Raw genomic sequence first — 25675 nt, 5'->3', positions numbered from 1 at the left:
ATTTTAAAAAGAGAGAGTTATTTGTATTACGGTAGTGCCTGGAGGCCTCAACTGAGAACGGGGCTCCACAGTGCTAGGCAGTGTACGTATAAATAGAAAGAGTCCCTGGCCCAAAGATCTTACAATTCAAACAGAGAAGACAAAGGGGAGCGAAAATAAAGTATGTGTTCACATTTTACAGCTAGGGAGCTGAGGCGCACAGGAATATTAAGTGATTAACCCAAGGTCCCATGTGAACCACTCATCACTCAATTCCCAGTCCAATGTCTTAATCACAAGATCATCCTTCCACTCTACAAGAACCCAGAAATCCTGCCTTTCCATTCCCCCTCACCCCTTCAGAAAATATCTTTTGAGTTGCACAGTGGTGGGGAAACAAGATCACCTATTCTGGGCCTGCTGCTGTAAGATGCTATATCACCCATGCTGTGTGGTCTTGAAGTCAATGGGAGAGGAGGGCACTCGGAACCTTACAGAACTAGGGCCTTTAGCCGCCAACAGAATTTTTTTCACCCCAAACAGCTATTTTAAAAGCCACTAGAAGTACAACTCAGATTTTTATCCAGAACCACTCACTCAATCAACTACCTTTGCAAAGACCTTGTTACTGGGAGCTCTCACTACATAAATTCTTTGTCATATGAACTCACATTGTGCCAAAATTAACCCCAACAAACAGTCCCCATGCAAAGCAATACTTCAGAAAAACAATACTTCAGAAGAACATCTAAGTTATTAACGTCAAGAAGTATCAAATACTGTCAATACCCCAACTCAAAACAGCACTATTTTCTGAATCACAGAGGACCAATTTTGATTCTTTGGTAACTGAACACTGTTTTTAAATGATTATGGGCCCAATCCTACAAGGTGTTGAGCATCCTCAACTCCAACTGACTTTGGGCAGTTAGTTTGCTCAGCATGCTTCAGCAGATGCTCAATATTTCACAGATTAGGCCCTATAGATTATACCTGTGTGACCCAAGGACCTTTTGATACCAACAGGGGTACACAGGAGTATAGGGATCACATGACCACTTTTGGTGACACATGTAAGATTTTTACTGAAAGCCTGTGTCACAATGGTCATCCCTGTCACTGTGAGATGCATGTACAGATAATATGTGAGGAGTTATGTATATGTACTAAAATTTATGTTCTCTAGGTCTGTGGTTGAAAGCAGGTCACTCAAAGATAGCATGTCTAGAGACAAAACTTATCAGACACTTCTCTCCCTGGGTGACATACAATAGGAGTCTATTAGCATACTAAGTCAAATACTAGTAAAGAGCTGAAGGGGACTTCAGAAGGAAATTAACAGGAAAAGGTAAACAGTGGGTGGGGGGAGGAAGGCACTCAGGTTAACATCGAAAGTCTCTTCTGCTATATCTGGCAGTGCAGAGACACCCTGGCATCCATCCATCTGTGAAGAAAAATTGCCAGTGGGCTTAATTTTATGAAAGGGGGACTCTGCCAATTTAGTTGAGAACCCCAAGGAGAGGACTTGGGGAAGCTATCTTCATAGAAGATTAGGGTTGGAAGAGACCTTAGGAGGTCATCTAGTCCAACCCCCTGCTCAAAGCAGGACCAACCCCAACTAAATCATCCCAGCCAGGGTTTTGTCAAGCCAGGCCTTAAAAACCTCTAAGGATGGGGATTCCACCACCTCCCTAAGTAACCCATTCCAGTGCTTCAACAACTTCCTAGTGAAATAGTTTTCCCTAAGATCCAACCTAGACCTCCCCCACTGCAACTTGAGACCATTGCTTCTTGTTCTGTCATCTGCCACCACTGAGAACAGCCTACCTCCATCCTCTTTGGAACCCCCTTCAGGTAATTGAAGGCTGCTATCAAATTCCCCCCTCACTCTTCTCTTCTGCAGACTAAATAAGCCCAGTTCCCTCAGCCTCTCCTAATAAGTCATGTGCCCAAGGCCCCTAATTTCATTTTCGTTGCCCTCTGCTGGACTCTCTCCAATTTGTCCACATCTTTTCTCTAGTGGGGGGGTCCAAAACTGGATGCAATACTCCAGATGTGGCCTCACCAGTGCCGAATAGAGGGGAATAATCACTTTCCTCGATCTCCTGGCAACACTCCTACTAATGCAGCCCAATACGCCATTAGCCTTCTTATCAACAAGGGCACACTGTTGACTCATATCCAGCTTCTCATCCACTGTAATCCCCAGGTCCTTTTCTGCAAAACTTTCACTTAGCCAGTCAGTCCCCAGCCTGTAGCAGTGCATGGGATTCTTCCGTCCAAAGTGCAGGACTCTGCACTGGGTCTTGTTGAACCTCATCAGATTTCTTTTGGCCCAATCCTCCAATTTGTCTAGGTCACTCTGGACCCTATCCCTACCCTCCTGCGTATCTACCTCTTCCCCCTTAGTGTCATCATAGTGTCATTTGAAAACTTGCTGAGGGTGCAATCCATCCCATTATCCAGATCATTAATGAAGATGTTGAACAAAACCAGCCCCAGGACCGACCCCTGGGGCACTCTGCTTGATAATGGCTGCCAACTAGACATCGAGCCACTGATCACTACCCGTTGAGCCCAATGATCTAGCCAGCTTTCTATCCACTCATCCAATCCATACTTCTTTAACTTGCTAGCAAGAATACTGTGGGAGACCATATCAAAAGCTTTCCTAGAGTCAAGGTATATCACGTCCACCGCTTTCCCCATATCCACAGAGCCAGTTATTTCATCATAGAAGGCAATCAGGTTGGTGAGGCATGACTCGCCCTTGGTGAATACATGTTGACTGTTCCTTATCACCCTCCTCTCCTCCAAGTGCTTCAAAATTGATTCCTTGAGGACCTGCGCCATGATTTTTCCAGGGACTGAGGTGAGGCTGAGCAGTCTGTAGTTCCCCAGATTCTCGTCCTTCCCTTTTTTAAAGATGGGCACTACATTTGCCTTTTCCCAGTTGTCCGGCAACTCCCCCGATTGCCATGAGTTTTCCAAGATACTGGCCAATGGCTTTGCAATCACATCAGCCAACTCCCTCAGCACCCTCGGATGCATTGCATCTGGCCCCATGGACTTGTATATGTCCAGCTTTTCTAAACAGTCCTTAACCTGTTATTTCACCACTGACTGTCTCTTGTAGGAGACCAGAGAATGTCTTGAGAGTTATGTTACGGTTCTAGAAAGCATGTTATGATTTTATTTTGTATGCAACTATTTATTTCCAATATTCTTCCTATTACTTGAATCTCTGTTCTTTGATACTAAACTTATTCTTGTTTTCACTATAAATATATCCTTGGCCTGGTCTACACTAAGAGTTTAGGTTGACTTTAGCAGCATTAAGTCGAATTAAGCCTGGACACGTCCACATGGCGAAACTCTTTTTTTTCCTCGACTTAAAGGGCCCTTTAAACCGGTTTCTTTACTCCACCTCCGACGAGGGGATTAGCGCTAAAATCGGCCTTTGCGGGTCGGATTTGGGGTAGCGTGGCCGGAATTAGATGTTATTGGCCTCCGGGAGCTATCCCACAGTGCTTCATTGTGACCGCTCTGGAGAAGTGCTCTCAACTCAGATGCACTGACCAGGTAGACAGGAAAAGCCCCGCGAACTTTTGAATTTCATTTCCTGTTTGCCCAGCGTGGAGAGCACAGGTGACTACACAGAGCTCATCAGCACAGGTAACCATGATGCAGTCCCAGGATCGCAAAAGTGCTCCAGCATGGACAGAACGGGAGGTACGGGATCTGCTCGCCATATGGGGAGATGAATCAGTGCTAGCTGAACTCCGTAGCAGTAAACGAAATGGCAAAATATTAGAAAAAGTCTCAAAGGCCATGAAGGACAGAGGCCATAACAGGGACGCACAGCAGTGCCCCGTGAAAATTAAGGAGCTAAGGCAAGCCCACCACAAAGCCAGAGAGGCAAACGGAAGGTCTGGGGCAGAGCCGCAAACATGCCGCTTCTACGCGGAGCTGCACGCCATTCTAGGGGGTGCAGCCACCACTACCCCAACCATGTGCTATGACTCGGTCAATGGAGAAACACACAGGGAAGAGGGTTCGGGGTACGAGGAAGATGATAATGATGAAGACAATGAAGATAGCTCAAAGCAAGGAAGCGGAGAAACCGGTTTCCCCAACAGCCAGGATATGTTTATCACCCTGGACCTGGAACCAGTAACCCCCGAATTCACCCAAGGTGTGCTCCCAGACCCTGAGGGCACACAAGTGACCTCTGGTGAGTGTACCTTTGTAAATATTACACATGGTTTAAAAGCAAGCGTATTTAATGACTAATTTGCCCTGGCAATCGCGGCCAGTACAGCTACTGGAAAAGTCTGTTAACGTGTATGGGGATGGAGTGGAAATCCTCCAGGGACATCTCCAGAAAGCTCTCCTTCATGTACTCCCAAAGCCTTTGCAAAAGGTTTCTGGGGAGGGCTGCCTTATCCCATCGTCCATGGTAGGACATTTTACCATGCCAGGCCAGTAGCACGTAGTCTGGAATCATTGCATAACAAAGCATGGCAGCGTATGGTCCCGGTGTTTGCTGGCATGCAGACAACATCCATTCCTTCTCTCTCTTTGTTATCCTCAGGAGAGTGATATCATTCACAGTCACCTGGTTGAAATGGGGTGATTTTAAAGGGACATTCAGAGGTGCCTGTTCCTGCTCGGCTGAACAGAAATGTTCCCCGCTGTTAGCCACGCGGTGGGGGGGAGGGGTGAAGTGATCACCCCAGAGAATTGTGGGGGGGGGGGGGGGAGGAGTTGGGTTTGTGCTGCATGTTAACCCGGAAACCGCAGCCCCTCCTTTTACATTGCAAACCCATTTTAAATGGCCAACCCAACGGGTCCTTGGTATGGGAAATGAGGGCGCTGCTATTTGAAACCATTCCCACATGTTATGAAGGTTAAAAAAGCCAAAAGACTGTGGCTTACCATGGCTGCCTGCAAGCCGAATTCTGTTGCCTGGCACTGCGTGAGTGATCTCTCACACCAAACCAGCAGGCCCTCAATATAAGAGGAAAAATGCGACCTTGTAACGAAAGCACATGTGCTGTGTAATGTGAACAGCAAAATTTAACGTGAGAGAGTGTACCCATTGTTCTCTAAAATGTGTCTTTTTTAACCACCTCTCCCTTCTCCTCCACCAGCTGCAAATGTTTCTCCTTTGCAGAGGCTAGTGAAGATTAGAAGGAGAAAATGGCAGACTTGGGATGATATGTTCTCGGGGCTCCAGATGTCCTCCCACGCTGACAGAGCACAGCAGAATGCGTGGAAGCAGTCAATGTCAGAGTGCAAAAAAGTACAATATGAACGAGAGGAGAGGTGGCGGGCTGAAGAGAGCAAGTGTCGGGCTGAAGAGGATAGGTGGCGTCAGCTTGCTGACAGAAGGCAAGAGTTGATCTCCGGCTGCTGGAGCATCAAACTGAAATGCTCCAGCGTATGGTTCAGCTGCAGGAAAGGCAGCAGGAGCAGAGACCACCGCTACAGCCCGTGTAACCAACAGCCCTCCTCCCCAAGTTCCATAGCCTCCTCACCCAGACGCCCAAGAACACAGTGGAGGGGCCTCCGGCCACCCAGACACTCCACCCCAGATGATTGCCTAAGCATCAGAAGGCTGGCCCTCAATAAGAGTTAAAGTTTTAAACTGCAGTGTGTCCTTGTCCTTCCCTCCTCCCCCACCACACCCGGCGCTTTCCTCCTCCCCCCCCCCCTCCTGGGCTACCTTGGCAGTTATCCCCCTAGTTGTGTGATGAATTAATGAAGAATGCATGAATGTTAAGTAACAATGACTTTATTTGCTCTGCAAGTGGTGCTCGAAGGGGGGGAGGGGAGGGTGGTTAGCTTACAGGGAAGTAGAGTGAACCGGGGGGGGGAAGGGGGCGGGTTCATCAAGGAGAAACAAACAGAAGTTTCACACCGTAGCCTGGCCAGTCACAAAACTCGTTTTCAAAGCTTCTCTGATGCGCACCGCGCCCTGCTGTACTCTTCTAACCGTCCTGGTGTCTGGCTGCACGTAATCAGCGGCCAGGCGATTTGCCTCAACCTCCCACCCCGCCATAAATGTCTCCCCCTTACTCTCACAGATATTGTGGAGCACACAGCAAGCAGCAGTAACAATTGGAATATTGGCTTCGCTGAGGTCTATCCGAGTCAGTAAACTGCGCCAGCGCGCTTTTAAACGTCCAAATGCACATTCCACCACCATTCGGCACTTGCTCAGCCTATAGTTGAACAGGTCCCGACTCCTGTCCAGGCTGCCTGAGTACGGCTTCATGAGCCATGGCATTAAAGGGTAGGCTGGGTCCCCAAGGATAACGATAGGCATTTCAACATCCCCAACGGTTATTTTCTGGTCCGGGAAAAAAGTCCCTTCTTCCAGCTTTTGAAACAGACCAGAGTTCCTGAAGACGCGAGCATCATGTACCTTTCCCGGCCATCCCACGTTGATGTTAGTGAAACGTCCTTGTGATCCACCAGGGCTTGCAGCAGCATTGAAAAGTACCCCTTGGTTTATGTACTGGGTGGCTTGGTGCTCCGGTGACAAGACAGGGATATGGGTTCCGTCTATCGCCCCACCACAGTTTGGGAATCCCATTGCAGCAAAGCCATCCACTATGACCTGCACGTTTCCCAGAGTCACTACCCTTGATATCAGCAGGTCTTTGACTGCGTTGGCTGCTTGGATCACAGCAGCCCCCACAGTAGATTTGCCCACTCCAAATTGATTCCCGACTGACCGGTAGCTGTCTAGCATTGCAAGCTTCCACAGGGCTATCACCACTCGCTTCTCAACCGTGAGGGCTGCTCTCATCCTGGTATTCTGGCGCTTTAGGGCAGGGGAAGGCAAGTCACAAAGTTCCATGAAAGTGCCCTTACGCATGCGAAAGTTTCACAGCCACTGGGAATCGTCCCACACCTGCAGCACAATGCGGTCCCACCAGTCTGTGCTTGTTTCCCGGGCCCAGAATTGGCGTTCCATGCCATGAACCTCCCACAATAACACCATGATTTGCACATTGCTGAGGCCTGTACTTTGTGAGAGGTCTATGTCCATGTCAATTTCCTCATCACTCTCGTCACCGCACTGCAATCGCCTCCTCGCCTGGTTTTGCTTTGGCATGTTCTGGCTCTGCATATACTCCAGGACAATATGCGTGGTGTTTATAGTGCTCATAATTGCCGCAGTGATTTGAGCGGGCTCCATGATCCCAATGCTATGGCGTCTGGGCTGAAAAAAGGCGCGAAACTAGTGTCTGACGGAGGGAGGGAGGGGCGAGTGACAACATGGCTTACAGGTACAGGGAATTAAAATCAACAAAGGTGGCTGTGCATCAGGGAGAAACACAAACAACTGTCACACAGAAGGGTCCCCCCAAAGATTGAACTCAAAACCCTGGGTTTAGCAGGCTGTTGATTTCACGGAGGGAGGGGGAAGCAAATGAATACAGAACAAATCTGGTCCATCTATTTTTTATATCTTAAACTGGCAGCAGACGGTGCAGCATGACTGATAGCCATCGGCCTTTTCTGGGTGCTTAGCAGAAAATGCTGTATTTCGACTGCTAGCCATCATCATCAAGACGGTTCAATAGGACTGCCGGCAGGACTGAGTCTCCAGGAGACAAAACATGTCTGCCCAGGTGCCTCTGATTGAACTCACTGAGGAATATGACGATGACGGGTATCAATCATAATACACCATCCACTGCCAAAAGGCAAGGAGCTGCCGCTGTGTAGCAATGCAGTACCACGTCTGCCGGCACCCAGATGACATATGGTGATGGTGAGCTGAGCTGAGCGGGCTCCATGCTTGCCATGGTATGTTGTCTGCACAGGTAACCCAGGTAAAAAGGCGCAAATTGCTTGTCTGCCGTTGCTCTGACGGAGGGGCCTGACGACATGTACCCAGAACCCCCCGCGACACTGTTTTTGCATCATCAGGCATAGGGATCTCAACTCAGAATTCCAATGGGCGGCGGAGACTGCGGGAACTGTGGGATAGCTACCCACAGTGCAACGCTCCGGAAGTCGACGCTAGCCTCAGTACTGTGGACGTGGTCCGCCGGCTTAATGCACTTAGAGCATTTTATGTGGGGACACACACAATTAACTGTATAAAACCGATTTCTATAAAATCGGCTTCTATAAATTCGAACTAATCTCGTAGTGTAGACGTACCCTAAGTGCTGTATGTTAAGATGACTGGGGATCCTGTGTTGACTCCTTGCAAGCTGGGGTGTGCTATTCCTTTGGGAGTAGCAAATCAGAGTTCTGTGAGTGTTCAGTGCAAAAGGGTCTGAACACTTCAGAGGGATGCTCGGAAGAGTCCGGGATTGGTGTGTGCCTATTGCTAACCTGTTCAGAGAGAGCAAGGCCTGTGGAAAATTGTGTTGCCAGACGCTAGTGGATTCAGGGAGCTGAACCACAGCGGGCACCGGAAACATCCTCACACTAAGGGCAGGTTGTAGCGAGGTGCCTCACAACCCTGGGAAACGTCACAACCTGTTACAAGGTTTTCTGATTAAGACAAGCATTTGAATTTCTGCATGTAAGCAGTCAGTATTGCCCTTGTGGCTGGCAACTGAGTGTACCCTGGAAAGAAATTACTAATAGCCAGAAGGAGTAGAATTTTGAATTTGGCTCAAAGTACATGGCTAGAATTGCATGAGCATCAGCACCAAAATATACCCAATTTTTGATAAACTAGCCAACTCTAAGGTGTTGTAAGACCATAAAATTGAAATCTATCAGATTTTCAGTTAGGCAAATAGGCTTAGAGATTATCCAAATATTTGGATAAACAGCTGTTTCGTTTAAAGAGAATGTTCCCTTCATGATGAAACAGATGGGGATCCAAAGAGCTGCTTCAGATTTGGCAACTGAGTGGCTCAATGTTTTTTTTTTTTTTTTAAATCATCATTCAACATAGGCTAACAGGAATATTACTGGGGAGACAGCCATGCAAGGCAAGCTTAAAAAAAAAAAAAAAAATGAAATTCTTAGAGGGTTGTCTACATATTTTCAAGACAGGATTATTAATGAGGACAACGGCTCCCAAAGCCTAGTAGGCAACTTACAGTCATAAGAAATATATACTCTCCAGGGTGAAGAGTACCGAAGGCCTCAATCCAGCAATAAAATCTGCATGGGTGGATTCTCACTCCCTGCACATCAAATCGCAAGACTCCCTCGGTAAGGGCTAATGTACATTACATTAGTTCATAACAGTGTAAAAAACAACCAAACCTAAGAACAAAAGGATTCATACATTTGAGGCTACATTTTGAATTTCTCACGTCAGAAGGAACCCATAGTCTGCTCCCCATTCCCAAAACTAAGGCTTAAATATGTGAAGAAAAACTGTTAGACTTGCCTGTCCGATCCATTCCAACAGCACTCAAATTTGTCAAAAATGCAGTCATTCTCATACAGAGAACAAAGTTTACTTCTGAGGTATTCATGCACCTAGGAGAAAAAAGGTTTCTTTAATATTTGAAAAAGCATGATTTGTCTGTGAAAGTATCCAAGCAAGCTACACGGAGAACAGCTTGACTCTTGAGGAAAACGGAACGGGACCCCCTTCGTATACTCTCAAGTCCACCCTATAAATTGACAGGGAGCGTCACAATTGGCCCCATGGCACTGGACTGTCCCTAAACTGAGCAAGTGTCCTGCACAATACTGCCTCCTGTTGCTCAGGCAGAAAGGTGTGAACTCTGGTCTCCTCTCTGATGAAGCAAAACACCATCACTATGCTAACTTGTGGCCCAGAATGCAAGTCACGCTTATTGCGCCCTTCCCGAGTCCCACCCCAAGAGAAAAAGCATATCATACATGTTAAAACGTAGATCTTAATCCTACAATCAGACCACAGAGAGCAGACCCGTGTGTCTTTGTGCCCCACTGTCTTTGCTGAAGCTCTACATAGGAACAGGGGTCTGTATACACCGATCCAATTGTGGGATCGAGGCCATACTCAGTACATGACATACTTTCAAAGTTTATAATACTAGTGTATGAAATTTCACTGGATACCTGGTATGTTTCCACAGGTCTGTTTTCCATATTTAAATCCCAGATCTTCACTGACAGATAATCTCTAGTCATCATATATCGACCACTATGGCTGAATTTTACGTCAGATATGGAAGAGATGATTTCAGAGAAAAACGATCTGTTGCTAGGGTCTTCTGGTTCTTCAAACACTATAAGTAAAAGACAGGCATGCCGATGAGCAAAGCACATCTATTCAAAACTAAGTCAATTCCATACAAACTCTCATGCTTCAAAACAATCATTTCAATATGAACCTTGGAAAAAATCTCAAATGGTTCTGGGACAGCATTTTATACACACACCGATTGAGGAATGTCTCCCATACCCTAATACAGCACACTCATCATACTACACAGACTGATTAGAAACACTGCAGGTGCTGTTAGTTATCTAGTGTTTGATGGCCAGATGAAGGAAGAAGAAAACTTATCACCTTAAGAAATATTGGCACAAGGACATTAAAAGTTGCATACTGATGTATATGGCAAATGCCACTTATATCCATGGCCTAAGGCTGTAACATCAAAAATGCTGGAAGAATTAAAACCAGTCAGATATAAGATCTTTGGACCACTGAGTCCATCTCCTCAGAAGTCCAGGATACAAGTCCCCGCTGAAACAGGATATACCCAAATAAGCTTATTATACATTTACAGTGTATTAGCTGAGCTAGAATAAATAGCCTTGCTGCCATTATATGTAATATTTCAGAAAGAAAAAGCTCTGTTCTGTGACCTCCATATGGTGAAGTACATGTTGGATTTAGCTTCTAAAGAGACAGTGAATCGAGTGTATGTAAGATAGAAGTAAAGGCAAGTCACTATACATATTGCTTTCTATAGATTGATCACAATAAAATAAAAAAAATATCCAAGACAGAGTGAGGACTCTAACTTTTGGAGGGTGTACTCATTTGCAAGTATTGAGCGTTAGCTACGGGCCTGAGTTGGAACTGAACTAGTAATTTAAAAGTTAAAGGCTGCATTAAGCTGTTTCCAATCCTCTCTATTAGCCAGTCCTCTGGCATTCGTTTTTTAAGTTGCAGTAACATTAAGTTACTGTTTTCACTCAAGCAAGGAGATAAACCCAACATCCCACTAAGGTTTTTTTTGTTTTGTTTTTTTCCTCTTTTCCCCCATACTAAGGAAATCCACTATACACTCAGTGAGGTGTGTTAGAAATTTATTGACAAAGGCCCCAGTTTACAGTACTTGATGCTTCGGCACTACACATAGCACTGTCTACACTAGAAAATTAAGTTGGCTTAACTACATCACTCCTGGGTCTGAAATATCCACACCCCACACAGAGTAGTTAAGCCAGCTTAACCCCGTGTAGACAGTGCTAGGTCGATCTAGCTACCACCTCTCAGGGAGTTGAATTACCTTTGCTGATGAGAGAACCCCTCCCGTCAGCGTAGGTAGCGTCTACACTGGCTCAGCTGTAGCATTTCAAGTGTAGATAAGCCCATAGCTTTCTCTAGTACTGAAATGCTGAATGCTTTAAAAAACGGGGGAGAGGGGAATCAATAACGAAGTAGAACTCACATTTCGAATGTCTGTCACAGAGTGCCGATGCTCTCATGTCACACAGACGAATTGTTCCTTTACTACTGCTGTATACAAATGTGTTACAGCTGTTAGGATGGAACTCTGCAGCTGTTATCACCTCTGTCAGCTCTTCCATGTTGGCAGGCTTAATATCTACAATATCTAGAGAGCGTTTTATTAAGGAATTCTCTCTACAAATTTTCAGAACACACTTATACAGCTTTATACATTTATTCCACAAAGCCTCTCCAATCACCAATAAATGGGTATCTAAAACAAACAGACAAACATAAAACAATCAAAAGAGAAAGGCAGCAGTGTGGCAGCAGGGAACTGGGAGACAGGACTTTGCCACTGGCTCCCTCTGTGACCTGGGGTAAATCACAATTTCTCTGTGCCTTTGTTTATCTACTTGAAAAATGGAAATGAAGTCTTCTTTGAATTTTCTATAAAACCAGTCAACATATCCTGAAATATAAACATGCCATCATTTTACATTTTTTTTTATGGTCTAGTAAACAACAACCACCAATATATTTTATAAGCTTAAAATAATTAAAATCCAACATTCTAAATAAATGATTTTGCACTACATCAGCTGGCCTGTGTCTAGTTTCATCAAATGCTGCAACGTAACCCAGGCTGATTGTCACGGGAGTCATGGATTTTGTGATTTCCTGTTGGGTTTTTTTCCCTCAAAAACTCCTTATTTGCCCACTGCTCCAGCTCCTGCTCCCCACACAGCAGTGGCTGAATATGCTGTGTGATTCTAGAGACCTAGAACCTTTACACATGTGTGCAGGAGTGGAGCGGTGGGGCGGTAGGGGAACAAAGAGAGAGAGAAGGGGGCTGAGAAGTTCTGCGGCAGACCAATAACTTGAGGGACTGAGGATAGTACTTTTCCCGCAGACCGACTCACGACGTAGCTCAAGATCTGTTTCAAAAGACAAATACTTTCAAATCGTTCTCTTTCCAGCCCTGCTCCTCTTGTGTTCCTGGAGCTTTACCTTTTCCTCCCTTCTAATAACCAGTGCCATGACTTTGCCATAATTTTTTGCCAGGAAAACAACGAATACTAATCATAACTCCACTTTGCCTTATGTTGCCTAAAAAGGATCCTCGGGTATTGGCATTCCAGTAGCAATATTCTCTGCAATTGCAACTGAAAAATAACTAAGAAATGGAAGATGTCTTAAGTATACAACACTTCAAGGGAAAAGAGAAATCCACAACTTTGGTTATGGCAAAAAGTCTTTCTCCAGTAAAAAGACCAATGAAAAAAGATACTAAAACTTCTGTCTGTAATTTCTAGGTGCCACAGATTAATCCGCAAGTCATCTGCAGATAGGTATGTTTCATAATCACTATTGATGGAGATAGAGTTGATGTGATACGTGTGAGCATTTGCAAATATTCTTCGTGGACTGGCTTCAACCATAAGATCCATGGGTCTGAATACTGGCACCTGCAAAATACAAGAAAAACACAAAATATAAGCTGTGCATGTAATATAGATAAATGTATACTGACAGCCACCCATCCAATGCACCTCCACCAGCCTGACAAACAAGGACCCTGAAGCCACTTCAGAAATCAACGTCCTATGCATAGCAGGCAAGGAATTGCTGGTGTACAATATGTGGGACACCACAGAAAACTCATGGTTAGTATCACTATACAAAGGATGGTCTTGTAGAGAATGACTGGCACATGGAGTCAGGAGTTCTGACTTCTATTGCCAGCTGAGCCACAGACCTATATATGGGACCTTGAGAAAGTCACTCAACTGCCTCTGCCTTAGATCCCGATCTATTAAATGAGGCTAAATACTTACCTACCCTCAGATGGTGACTGAGGACTATCACACTAGATAGAGGAGCTACTCACCCGTAGTGTTGTAACTGTAGAAGGGTCCCTATACCGCCCATCTTCTTCCTTCAAGTTATAGCCCTCCGGTCTTTTGTCCCTTTCACTAATTTTCCATAACTTTATTGTTTTATCTGAAACAAATTAATGAGTTGTCCAAGTTCAAATGAAAGTTCAAGCATGAGGCCGCTTTCTTTTCACAACTGGTATTTTTAAATCATTTCAGTATTCATTTTTCAAGTGAGCGTGTCAGGATTATCTATCTACATATATAAACAACACAAAACTCTATAAGCTAATATTTGGAGATGCATATTTTGTTGGATGTGACTGTTGCCTCAACTTACAATTAGGTTGAAATGAACTGGGAAAGTTAAAATGCACTTGCAACCTGGTCTACACAAAGTTTTTGTACCAGTATTTTGGTTAGGGGGTTGATTTTTTTTTTTTTTTTTTTTAAAGCAAAACAGTTAAACCACAACAAGGCCCCATGTAGATGCAGTTCTGTCACTATAAAGGTGCCTTATGCCAATATAGCTTATTGCCCTTCCTGTACAGGAATAGCAATGTTGATAGAGAGCATCTTTATGCCAGTATAACTGTCCACACTAGGGGGGGATTGTACTGCTTTAAGTAAACTAGTATAGTTAAGCAGTACAACCTGTGTATAGACAACCTCTTAGACTGACATTTAGTTTAAAAGAGACAATCAGATCAGAAAAACCTTCAAATTAACAAATCAATGCTACATGTAAACTTGTTTACTATTAAACTCTTTTAGATACCCAGATACGATTAAACCAAGCACAAATTATCCATTTATTGCATTGTGTAGATTGCAGATGGCATTAAACATCGAATTACAAAAACTCATGATTTGTGGAATAAACTGATCAAAACAGTATCAGGAAGTAATTTTCCTCCAAATGTGTAGCATCTCACAAATATAGGGGTTTTCTTCACCGTCCTCTGTAGCATCAAGCTATTGGCCACTGCTCGAATCAGAACAGATTTTACTGAGTAAAGGACTGGCCTTTGAATCTTAAGTTCCTGATGTAGGTAAAGCATCAGTTGCAAAGTGGAAGAAAGAAAATATTAAATTCTCAGTTTAAAAAAGCACAAATGCTGATGCTAGTCAAAGCTCAGTATGCTGTAAGTAATGGCAGAAAGAATAGCAGAGAATTTGAGATTAATTCTACAGAGCTGTATTCTGCTTTCAAGCTTACTGTGTACAATAAAAAAAAACTTACCGTTTGTAGACAATAAAAACTGAGCAGCATTTTTCTGGGGTAACCACCTAATTTTGTTGATCTTTTCTTCAATTTCTAAACTTTTCAAGTAGTCAAATTCTGGTTCATGGCTTTGAAAAGTACTGTAAACATTGTATTCCCCTCTGCTGAGAGACTGGATTTTGTTCTAAAAGGAGAGAAAATATTTGTTTCTGAGAATTATATGATTAAGGCTTATATGCAGTGCACATTTGTACCAAGATTGTAGGGGGGATGTTTACACAGAGTGCATATGTAGACTAATGGTTCAAACAGGAGACTGGTAGCCAGGACTATGCCTGCCTCTGCCAGTCTTGTTGTATATCCTCTGACAAGCTGCAACTTCCCTGTGCCTCATTTTTCCAAAAAGACTCATCCATTTCACAAGGGTTTGGGTAAAGTTTCAGCACCACAGAAGTACATATTGTTGCTTTTGATGCAGCACAAAGACACTATAGTTGCACAGCCACTTCATTTTAACCAATCTCCCCTTTTCACTCACTCAACTTTCTCTGTTTTCTTTTTGGGCTGTCACTTTCCATGCTTTGTTTCAATGTGATCAACGTTTCAACTTTCAGAAAAAATCCTTCAGTCCTTTAAGCTACTTGTACACAGTTTACAACAGAGTCACTTGCCCCCTGTAAATAACTCAAAACAGCTGAACTTTGAATCTTCTAACTTCACAAATAAGCAGTCCTCGAAGCTAAACGGGGGAGGGATAGCTCAGTGGTTTGAGCATTGGCCTGCTAAACCCAGGGTTGTGAGTTCAGTCCTTGAGGGGGCCACTTAGGGATCTGGGGCAAAATCAGTACTTGGTCCTGCTAGTGAAGGCAGGGGGCTGGACTCAATGACCTTTCAAGGTCCCTTCCAGTTCTAGGAGATGGGATATCTCCATTAATTTTTAATTTAAGAAACCTTTGGTAAGTTTTTTTTAAAACTTTAAAATTGTGTTAAGAGAGTCTCATCCAGCCCACAGAACATGTAGTTTCCAAGGGAGTATAGTCCCCAAAGTTTCCAGAAGAGACTCTCTGCTGCACATCGGGTTAAGACTGACCTGCTACTCAAGTGGTGAGAATCCCAAATGCAACCACAGCGCAAGCCAGATATACATACACCTCTACTCCAATATAACACGAATTCGGATATAACGCAGTAAAGCAGTGCTCCGGGGGGAGGAGGGTTAAGGGGAGGGCTTGCGCACTCGGGCAGATCAAAGCAAATTCGATATAATGCGGTTTCACCTATAACACGGTAAGTTTTTTTGGCTCCCGGGGACAGCGTTATATCGGGGTAGAGGTGTATATATAAATCAGCTGTTCCACCCCTGAACAGTCTTAGTTCCTGTTTTCTTAGAAACCCTTTTTCCTTCCTTTTGGGAAGCTACACTGGAAAAAAAGAGAAGTCAAAGCTTCTAGGTGAAATCTCAAAGTTACAAACAAGAGAGTTACGAACAGACGCCTCATTTGGAAAAAGTATGGAATCAGGTAGCAGCAGTGACAAAATAACAAAAAATGCAAACAGTCCAGTACGGTGTTAAACTACTTTAAAAAAAAAAAAAAAAAAAAAAAAAAAAAAAAAAAAAAAAAAAAGGGGGGGGGGGGGAGACGACGGACGGACAGCAGTCTTCTTCTGCATAGTAAAGTTTCAAAGCTGTATTAAGTCAATGTTCAATTGTAAACTTTGGAAAGAACAACCATAACGTTTTGTTCGGAGTTACAAACAACCTCCAGTCCTGGAGTGTTCCCAACTGAGGTTCGACTGCAGGGGTGGCCAACCTAAGCCTGAGAAGGAGCCAGAATTTACCAATGTACATTGCCAAAGAGCCACAGTAAAACGTCAGTAGCCCCCCATCAGCTCCCCCACCCTGCTCCCAGTGCCTCCCACCTACAGGTAGTCCCCCGATCAGCGCCTCCCCCTCCCTCCCAATCAGCTGTTTTGTGCCATGCAGGAGTCTCTGGGGGTGGGAAGAGGGGGAGGAGCGAGGGCAATGCAGGCTCAGGGGAGGGGGCACGAAGGGGTGGAGTGGGGGCAGGGCCTGTATAGAGCCAGGGGGTTGAGCAATGAGCACCCCCCAGCACATTGGAAAGTTGGCGCCTGTAGCTCCAGCCCTGGAGTCAGTGCCTACACAAGGAGCCGCATATTAACTTCTGAAGAGCCGCATGTGGCTCCGGAGTCACAGGATGGCCACCCCGTTCTACTGTATCACCTTTAGCCAGCATAACTTTAATATTAAAAGCACACTTGTGATTGACAGCCTATGCTCTGAGGGCACCCTGGATGGATGGGAGAGCTGCCTGGAATGATGGGAAGCCTTAAATCTTACACAAGCCGCTGCTCTCCCTGCTAAAAAGCTGTGTTTTATGTAGTGATTCCTTAAAGCCACTCTCACACTGGAGGAACCCGACCTCCTCTTATGTGAAAAGTGACCAGGAAGGAAGTGGTTTTTGAAACAGTTCATAGCTGAGCACACTTCTAGCTTCAAATCTTGTGTGCTTTCATATCCCACCATCACCATCTTAGGTTGACAGGTGAATCATGCCTTTGCTGTGATGAGCTCTGGGTTGTGAAACTTGTTCATCCCTTTATATGACTCAGGTCCATTCATCCACGATTATGCCCCTCTGCCTCACCTCAAAGTTATCTCCTGGTATGATCATTGTTGGCCCCAAACACATTACATTTTCTGGGACTGGGTGACAGGGCATGGATTACTTGATGATAACCTGTCTGTTCATTCCCTTTGGGGCACCTACCATTGGCCACTGTCAGAGGACAGGATAGGATACTGGGCTTGATGGACCTTTGGTCTGACCCAGTATGGCCGTTCTTATGTTCAAATCCTTTTGTCTTGTACCACACATCCTTACATTTTAATGAAGATAAGTAGTTATTAGAATTTATCATGTTGTAGAGTAAGCCAGAAGCAAGGAGAAGAAAGCTGCCTTAGAAATCACACTATTTAACACCCAACAATTATTTTGGCCTTCCCATCCTAGAAAGAGGAAGGAACTTGCTGTTGTGTTTCGGTCATGCCTAACAAGTTAAACAGGGTCAAGCAGTCAGTACACTGAATGGGAGATTTCCAAGGTAAAGCTATTGTGCTGAAGGATGTGCTGGTCATGATTCAGTGGTGTGCTCTACTTCAAGTCAATATTAATCTCAATGATTCAGACTGACACACACTTGTTTGTGGATTAATAAAAAAATATACAGGGCTAGACGGTACTATAATGTAGGAGACACCCTCTTTAGGATGAAAAGCAAAAGCTCCTTTGAGTCATTTAGGATATCATAGAAATAAACATAAAAATGCAAGAGGTATAAACCCCAGTCCCCCTAAGTCAAATTCCAACTAGGATAATTACAGTCCACCTCCATGAGTTTGTACAGTTTCAATTGGATACAATATTCATTTCCTGTCCTATCTTATGTAACATTGTTTGCTTTATACTGTTGAACAGCTGCCACATTCCAACTCAGAGATGGTAGCATTTTGGTGGTGGCTGAAGTTACACATGCTTGTATAACTATACAGAGGAATCACATTTCAGTGATGCTCGCTACATGTTATAAAGAACTTTGGAACGCTCGGTGTCTGATGAAAGGTGCTATATGAATCTAAGGTATATAAAAAATGCTCCCGTGTAAATAACCTTATTTATAAAACAGCTCCTGCCAAGGTCACACACAAGTAGATACAAAATAATAAATTTTGCTGTATTATTAGGGCATCCATTTTTCTGAACTTATTCCCTGAAATCTCAGGAAAGTAGTCAACGTATAGGCTCCCAAAGCTCTATTTTGAGGGTAGGCTTTCTGCTCTTCACCACTGACATATTTCTATGGTCCCCATCACCAGAGTGCGATTTCTGAACACAAATGAATTAATCTCCAGAATGTTCATGTGAAGTAGGAAATATCATCTGCTTTCTACAGATTTGGGGGGGTGGGGGGGGGGGGAGAGAACGGAGGTTAAATAACTTGCCCAAGGCCACACGAAGTCTGTGGCAGAGCTGGGAACTGAAGGAGAGATTACTTACCTGTAGGGTACCTGGAGTTCTTCAAAATGTTTTGTGCCTATGGGCACTATTGAGGTTGCCTGAGCCCTAGCAGAGGCAGAGTCACTCCAAGTGGGGGCTGTGCTCCAGACGCTTCGTAATAAGCTAAGATGCATCTTGAAACTCACTTTGACAGTCTCTGAGTAAAAATTGGTTGCCCCTTCACCCTTTCAGAAAAGGAGATAAAGAGTCTGGGAGAGGCCCTGGAGGGATTTATTCTATCAAGGTAGACGGCAGGAGCCCCTCTCATTTCCAGAGTATGAAGACTAGCCTTTTCTCTCTCAGAGTAAGCCTTGGGGTAAAATACTGGGTGTCGAACGCCCTGACTGATGTGGAATTCTGATAAGACCTGAGGTAGGAAGCGAGGATGGGGATGTAAGGTCATTTTGTCATGGTAGAAAGTTGTCTAAAAGTAGGTCACAGCCAGGAGTACCCCTCGCTCTCCTACTCGCCTGGCCGAAGTTATGGTTATGAAGTCTTGAAAGATGAATGAAGAAATGAACAGCTGCCCATGGGTTCAAATGGAGAATAACTCAAGGCGTTCAGAACTAGGAAAAGGTTCCAAGGTGGAGTTAGCTCCTTGACATGAAGGAAAAGGTTAGACAAACATTTAAAAATCCAGGCTACGCTAGGATAAGCAAAACCAGAAAAACTTTCATCAGGTGGGTGAAAGACTAACAGCAGCTAAGAGGCCCCTAATGGAACTGGGTAACAAACCTTGGTGTTCTGTAATTAATCAAGCCGTTGATTATGTCTGTGAGGAGATATAGATCAATGGGCACACCAGGCTTGGAAACGCTTCCACTTTTGCAGGCAGGTTTTCCACTGCTCAGAAATAGTCTTAACTTCAGGAAAAGAGTCCAGATCTACGTCTGAGAACTACTGAGGAGTCAAACCTTGAGGTGTGGTGAAGATATATTGGGGTGGGTCATGGTGCCTGATATCCGTGTCAGGAGAGCCGCCGTGAGCGGACAGCAAAGATGCACCTGCAGAGAAAGGGGCAAAGTAGATTTGGAAACAACAAGTAGATTTGTGGCCATAACCTCTCCTTAAGTACAAGCAATGGAGCATCACATTGGACAGTGTTGCAAAGAGATCTATCTCCAGGAGGCCCAAAGGCTGACATACGCTCCAAAAGACCAACATGCTAAAGATCACTCGTGGTGTTCATGAGCAAGCACTTTCACGGAGCCTGCTATGGTGTTTTTCAGAGTCATCTGGCCTTCTGAAATGAGGGATTGAAACAGCTCTTTGGGCTTGAGGCAAATGATCAATAAAATGTTAAAAGTATAGAAAACTATATTTTGCCATCAGGACTGATAGTTCATGATCCTAAACCACAGAGCAATTGATGAATAGCTCTTATGGCTTAAGAGGCCAACATGCTTGTGCTTTTGCCGAGCAGTCGATTTGAAGCAAGCTTGTTGATTCGTCTTGTTGAGGGTGTCCACTACCAAGGAGTTGGGGGTGTCTGCCATGCAGGCTGGTGAAAATAGTGCCTCATTAAGGTCCATGCATTCCTTGTGGCTGTGGTCTCAGGAGAATGGTACCACCGAGCATTTGTTGAAGGCCCCTTAGAAGAGTCCCTTTGTCTGGAACCTTCCGCTGCTGGTACCGAGCGCCATTTGGTGCAGTTTGCTAGAAGACTTCTCAGCGTGAGGCGTACCAGAAGTATTTTTGATTATCTCAGTACCAGGGCCTGCAGGAATCTTAGCAGTACCTATACTGGGGTGAGAGATCTCCTTCTTCCCTGGCCTCAGAGATGACTTTCCTCTCCTTTTTGAGTCTGTCTCCGGAGAATGGGGTTTCTTCATTTTGGGATGTGTTGTTTCCTAAGCTGCCCCATTGTCTCTGCTTACCAAGGCTGAAGTCACTAGTGCAGTCTGAGCGGTAGAGGCCAATGCACTTGGGGTGAGGAAATGGAGAATTGGACCCCACCTGTCTCAAGGAACGCTCCATCCAGAGAAACTTCAGTCAGTCTTCCCTCAACTTCCGAGATGCCTTAAATCCAGAGCCGGCCTTGCACTTGGATGGGATGTGAAACTCTCCAAGGCAGCAGAGGCAACTGGAATGCCCATCACCAAGGAGGAAAGAACTCTATTAACAGGTCTGGCAGGCTTTGAAACCCAGTGTCTTTGGCATATCCCCCGTTGCCAGGGAGACTACAGATAAAGGCCGAGTGTGAAGGCGGCCCTGGCCGCAAAAAGAAAATTGGAGGGGGGACTCCAAAAACACACATCTATGCTCAAAACATACAAGAAACAACTAAAGAACAAAACAAAATAAAATGGTAAAACAAACAAACAAACAAAAGAATTACATGGCAGCTGGAAGGCTAACAGCAGACACCACACAGCTCTATCTTAAGCTGAAGGTAACAGACAACGAACTGGAGGCTATATCTCCCTGCACCCCAGCACGAGGTTGCGTAGGGTGCAGGCACTGACATTGCTAACTAAAATCTCCGAAAGTGCACAGGTGCACTCGCATCCAAAGGTGGAGCGCCCATAAGGACTGTAACTTGAAGAAGAACCTAGATCTCCTGAGTCAGAATCCAGTTTCTTAACCATGAAATGTTTATTCATTGTATTCTAGTGTAACTAGAACTGGCATGAAGCCAAAGTGCAGACGCTGGCTTGATACACATAAAATTTAAGCAAATATTTACCGAGTAACTGTTCAAATTAAGGCACACATGCCCGTCAATAAATAACACTTTGTACTGAAAACAGGAAGCTCTGCATAAACACACAGAAAGGTACTCAACTACACAAGACCAACAGCAGCACCTGCCTTTCTGACCCTCTCTGGGGATATCCTAGCCATCACACTGGACTCTAATCTTCACTGGCATTTCTGACCTGAAATTAAGGGGAGTTTTTCAGAGCAGCTGAGCATTAAAATCAGGTATTCAGTGACTTCCGCTTCCTTAAACAGATCCTAACTTGTAACTAGAATTGCTAGACTACTAACAAGTTGCTGCCCATACCCACCTCTCCAAGACCTTTCTGATTTTTAAACAGGGAAAGATTCTATATCCTGCAAGTTCAGTCATCTGAATTTTCACCACTTCAGTGGCCCATAAAACAACTGAGGCAATGTTATTTCTGATGCAGCATAATGATGCAACACATAAGGCTGCAACAGAATTTGTCGCACCACAAAGGTGGCAACTTGTAGCCAAGAAATTGCGAAAGCAGTTAAACCCCTAGTGGGTTGGTCCTGGGGATTTCAAGTGGACAAAAATTAGCGGGACCCAGCTACAGCTGGCAGTGAAGAAAGGCTGATTTAGGAAGGAACCTGAAGAGAAAGGGTGAAGGAAACTTTTTGGGGGAAGCCATGAAGAACTTCAAAATCCTTACACTGCTTAAAAGGACTAGCGGTTTTGTGATGCCCCTTAGCATCACAGAACAACTTTTATGTGCCAGGAATCATCAGCTTAGAAATCAGAATATTTGCTATGCAATGAAAATGTTTCAGTTATATGGGCTGTCTGTCTATTTGCCTGGCCAGCTGCAAAAATAAGAACTAAACATGTGAAAGAGAGGCTACTTTTGACCCAAATGAAATAATGTACTTCTAATGATTGTTTAATTTTATTGTTGTATATTGTTTTAGGGGTGGCGATTTTAAAAGGTGAAACTGATTTTAGGACAGGGCTAATCCTGGGTTTTTAATATTTGTATTTGTTTTACTAAGTTGTGTTGATGTAAAATTTGTGTTTATGTTTATATTTACAGTATTATGCACAATGATCTAAGGCTAAGATGCTACATCAATACATTTGAATGTGTCAGTTCTAGGATTCACGAGTTATGCAATATATTCTGCATTAATAGATTATGGTACAGAACTACAGAGTCAACTATAAAGACCACCTACTTAGGAAAGTCAAGATTCTGTTTAGTCTTTTAGATTGTAATAATTAGCTAAATTTTCTAGGACACTAGCTTGTATAAAGGCTATTTATTTAGCATATCTACATTCATAAAAGCATACGTCTGTAGTGGATTTCAAATTACCGTATAGCCAACAGTAAATTATAATAAGGACATCCTGCATTTTACATTACATTAAAACCATAATCCAGCTAAACAAAGTTGCTATAAGGCTACTTGTCCTGACTAAAAGTCAGATAAACCCCACTAGATGGCACTAACTGACCCTAGTGATTTATTTGCCAAAGACAAGTTTCAATTCTGCACAGGCTGGAAGCGAACAAGTTGTTGCAGGTGGTGGAAGAACAACCTCCTTAGAGAAGTGGTGAAATTCTCATTGCTAAGGACTTTTACAACCAGACTGAATGAACACTAGAAAGTTTCCTCTAGGAAACCCACCACATATTGATAGGGAAATAAAAGGAACTCTTACTCCTCCTACTTCTATGACACCCAAGCCAGTCTGAAACTTTTTTTCCTATTTCCAGTGGGCTATAAAACTCAATCATACAGATCATTAAAAATATTTTGAATGTTTAGCAACTTTAAAAAAAAAATCTTACAGGTAAGGTAGTTTTGGCTAATGGTCTGGTCACAATTATGGCAAGATTAAATAAATCAGTTACACCTCTCTGAAGAGACATGGTCCAAGTATAGATTAGGGCCCCTAACACTAATGCCAACTCCAAGTGGTCTAATTCCAATGCTGATTCTCTGCAGCCTCTGCTAAATCAAACTTTCTGTCTCAGCTCCCCTACCTTTAAAATGGGAATACGTACCCCACCGGAATACTGGGAGGATTGTTTGTGGAGTGCTATGAAGACAAAAGCACTATGCAAGTACTGATTATTAATATGACATGGATAAATGGTTACCATGAGTTCCATATCTTAACTGGCTACACATATGGAGTGGGATTGTCAAACACGCCTAAGTGATTTAGGAGCACAAGTTCCATTGGCTTTTAAATAGGATTTATCCTCCCAATTCACTCAGGCACTTTTGAAAATGTTACCAATTTAATATGCTGTGACATTCTGAGCAAAACATCAGTGCAGAAGTTAAACATGCTGTGGGAGCAGAGGGATCAAATCTTAAAGTCCTTCCAAAAGCATATCCTTTGTCTATATACAAAATGCCTCTAAATGGTATCAATGACGAGCAGCTTCCTCTCTGGTTTTGACTGAGTATTAGCTGAGCTACTCACTAGCTTTGAAGCTGGTCTGGAAGAATTTCAAAATACAGCCTCAAATTTGCATTACAAAATGTTACCCACCTGAATATAATACAACTATTAAGATATTTACTAATTTCTATTAACTAGAAAGCAGGCAGTGATTTGCTTTTCAAGTAGATTAATACGCCTCTCTACTGCTTATATCCACACACAAAAATGAAGATTACTTATTTGAATATGAATGCAATGACTTTCATAAGCAGACACTTCCAAAGAGGCCAACACTGGCAATGACCTGCTTTCCCCTTTAAAGATTAACAAAAGGCTCTTAAACCAAGAAATTCTACATTATTTTGTTGAATAGAAGTAAGCCTGTTCTATTGGATAGTCATTTGCACAGCTCAGAGCTTGTGAAGTACTCAGAGCTTAAATGAAATCAGAATTTCAACCTACGAAAATCAGGGCAGCAAGTTTTTTTTTTTTTTTTTTTTTTTTTTAAAGTACAGGTCTGTCGCATCTTACGTGCATTTAACATGCGCGATTTCAGCTTTACGTGGTCAGCAAAAAGAAAAAAAAACAAACAATTTTAATACTGTACTTGTAGTTCGGGCGATTCTGCCCGCCATTCAACTCTATGTAATTTTGACAATACGCGGTTTTCGCTTTACGCACTAACCGTGGAACGGAACCCCCGTGTAAGATGAGACTCGCCTGTACAGCGAAGGCACAGCTATCTAGTATTAGTCGCTGGTGCAAGAGGTGGAAAGCATTCTGTACCTGATGCAAATAGATTTTGTGGGGGACAACAGCCATATACACACACCCCTATCAACTAAATACTGTATAGTATACATTAAAAATATAACTTGGAGGGCAGTAATGTACACATTGTTCACAAGTCTTCATCCCTTCTTACTAGCGGATTTACACACACACACACACACATATATCCATATCTATATATCTATATCTATATCTATATCTCTATATCTATATCCAGAATAGGAAAGACTGGTCCATATAGGTATCATTATTTCAAGGCATTTTTTCCCCATGCTCATTTTTATCCCTCCTTAACTACATATAGGCCGCAATTTGATGTATAACTCACAATGTATTCAATACTGTATATAAAGTTACGTCTTTAATTCAGACAATTAGGGTATCAATCGAGAACTCTGACATTCACATGCTTTTCAACTGCTTTACATATCTTCAAGAGGCAGGTGAAATAGTCACCTACGTGCTTTGTATATTTCTATTGCATACTATTCTTGCCACACAAGTTCGCTAGTCCCCATAGCTATTAGTTTTAAATATCTCATACGAGCAATGCCAGAATCAATGTATTAGTGTTTGTCACACACTTTGAGAGCCACAGATGAAAGGCCCTATAGAAGGTCTAAGTATTATGATTGTCTCTAATTTGAAAATCATTCAGAACAAGGACAGAGTTCAAGGATTGTAATAAATACTTGATGTACATGAACTTGTCTTCAACCCTTGCAATTATTCACCAACAATAGGATCTCACTAATCTGCACACTTTATAATTTGCACAGAGTGGTTGTGTCTCCTCACTTCTCAGCAAAGATTTAAAAGCCTCCAGGGCAGAAATTTCACTGCATGACTTCATTATTTTTACAGGGTATATTACAATACATGGTGAAGTCTTAAAAATAAAATACAAATTTCCAAATAAGTGAAGTTCACTGCAATGCACTATGGTTGTTTTATTGTGGTTACTCTAATTCATAGAATTCAGTAATTTTCAGTG

At 43.4% G+C, this 25675-nt stretch overlaps 1 protein-coding gene across 4 annotated transcripts in view; it reads right to left on the bottom strand.

Annotated features, from left to right (window-relative positions):
• PPP2R2A (protein phosphatase 2 regulatory subunit Balpha) overlaps positions 1-25675 on the bottom strand; it is an 82514-nt gene that overhangs the window by 1774 nt on the left and 55065 nt on the right. For all 4 annotated transcript variants that reach the window (XM_054017371.1, XM_054017370.1, XM_054017369.1 and 1 more), the window contains 6 exons: positions 14708-14873; positions 13479-13591; positions 12879-13056; positions 11589-11753; positions 10021-10190; positions 9359-9450 (listed from right to left, as the gene is read on the bottom strand). In XM_054017371.1, coding sequence (XP_053873346.1) covers positions 9359-9450; positions 10021-10190; positions 11589-11753; positions 12879-13056; positions 13479-13591; positions 14708-14873 — 884 coding nt within the window. The remainder of the gene's footprint in view (positions 1-9358; positions 9451-10020; positions 10191-11588; positions 11754-12878; positions 13057-13478; positions 13592-14707; positions 14874-25675) is intronic.

The sequence above is a fragment of the Malaclemys terrapin genome, chromosome 2, assembly GCF_027887155.1.
Source record: "Malaclemys terrapin pileata isolate rMalTer1 chromosome 2, rMalTer1.hap1, whole genome shotgun sequence".
Classification (NCBI taxonomy): Eukaryota; Metazoa; Chordata; order Testudines; family Emydidae; genus Malaclemys; species Malaclemys terrapin.
The sequence above is the reverse complement of the archived record's forward strand: the minus strand, read 5'-3'. Positions and strand labels throughout refer to the sequence as shown.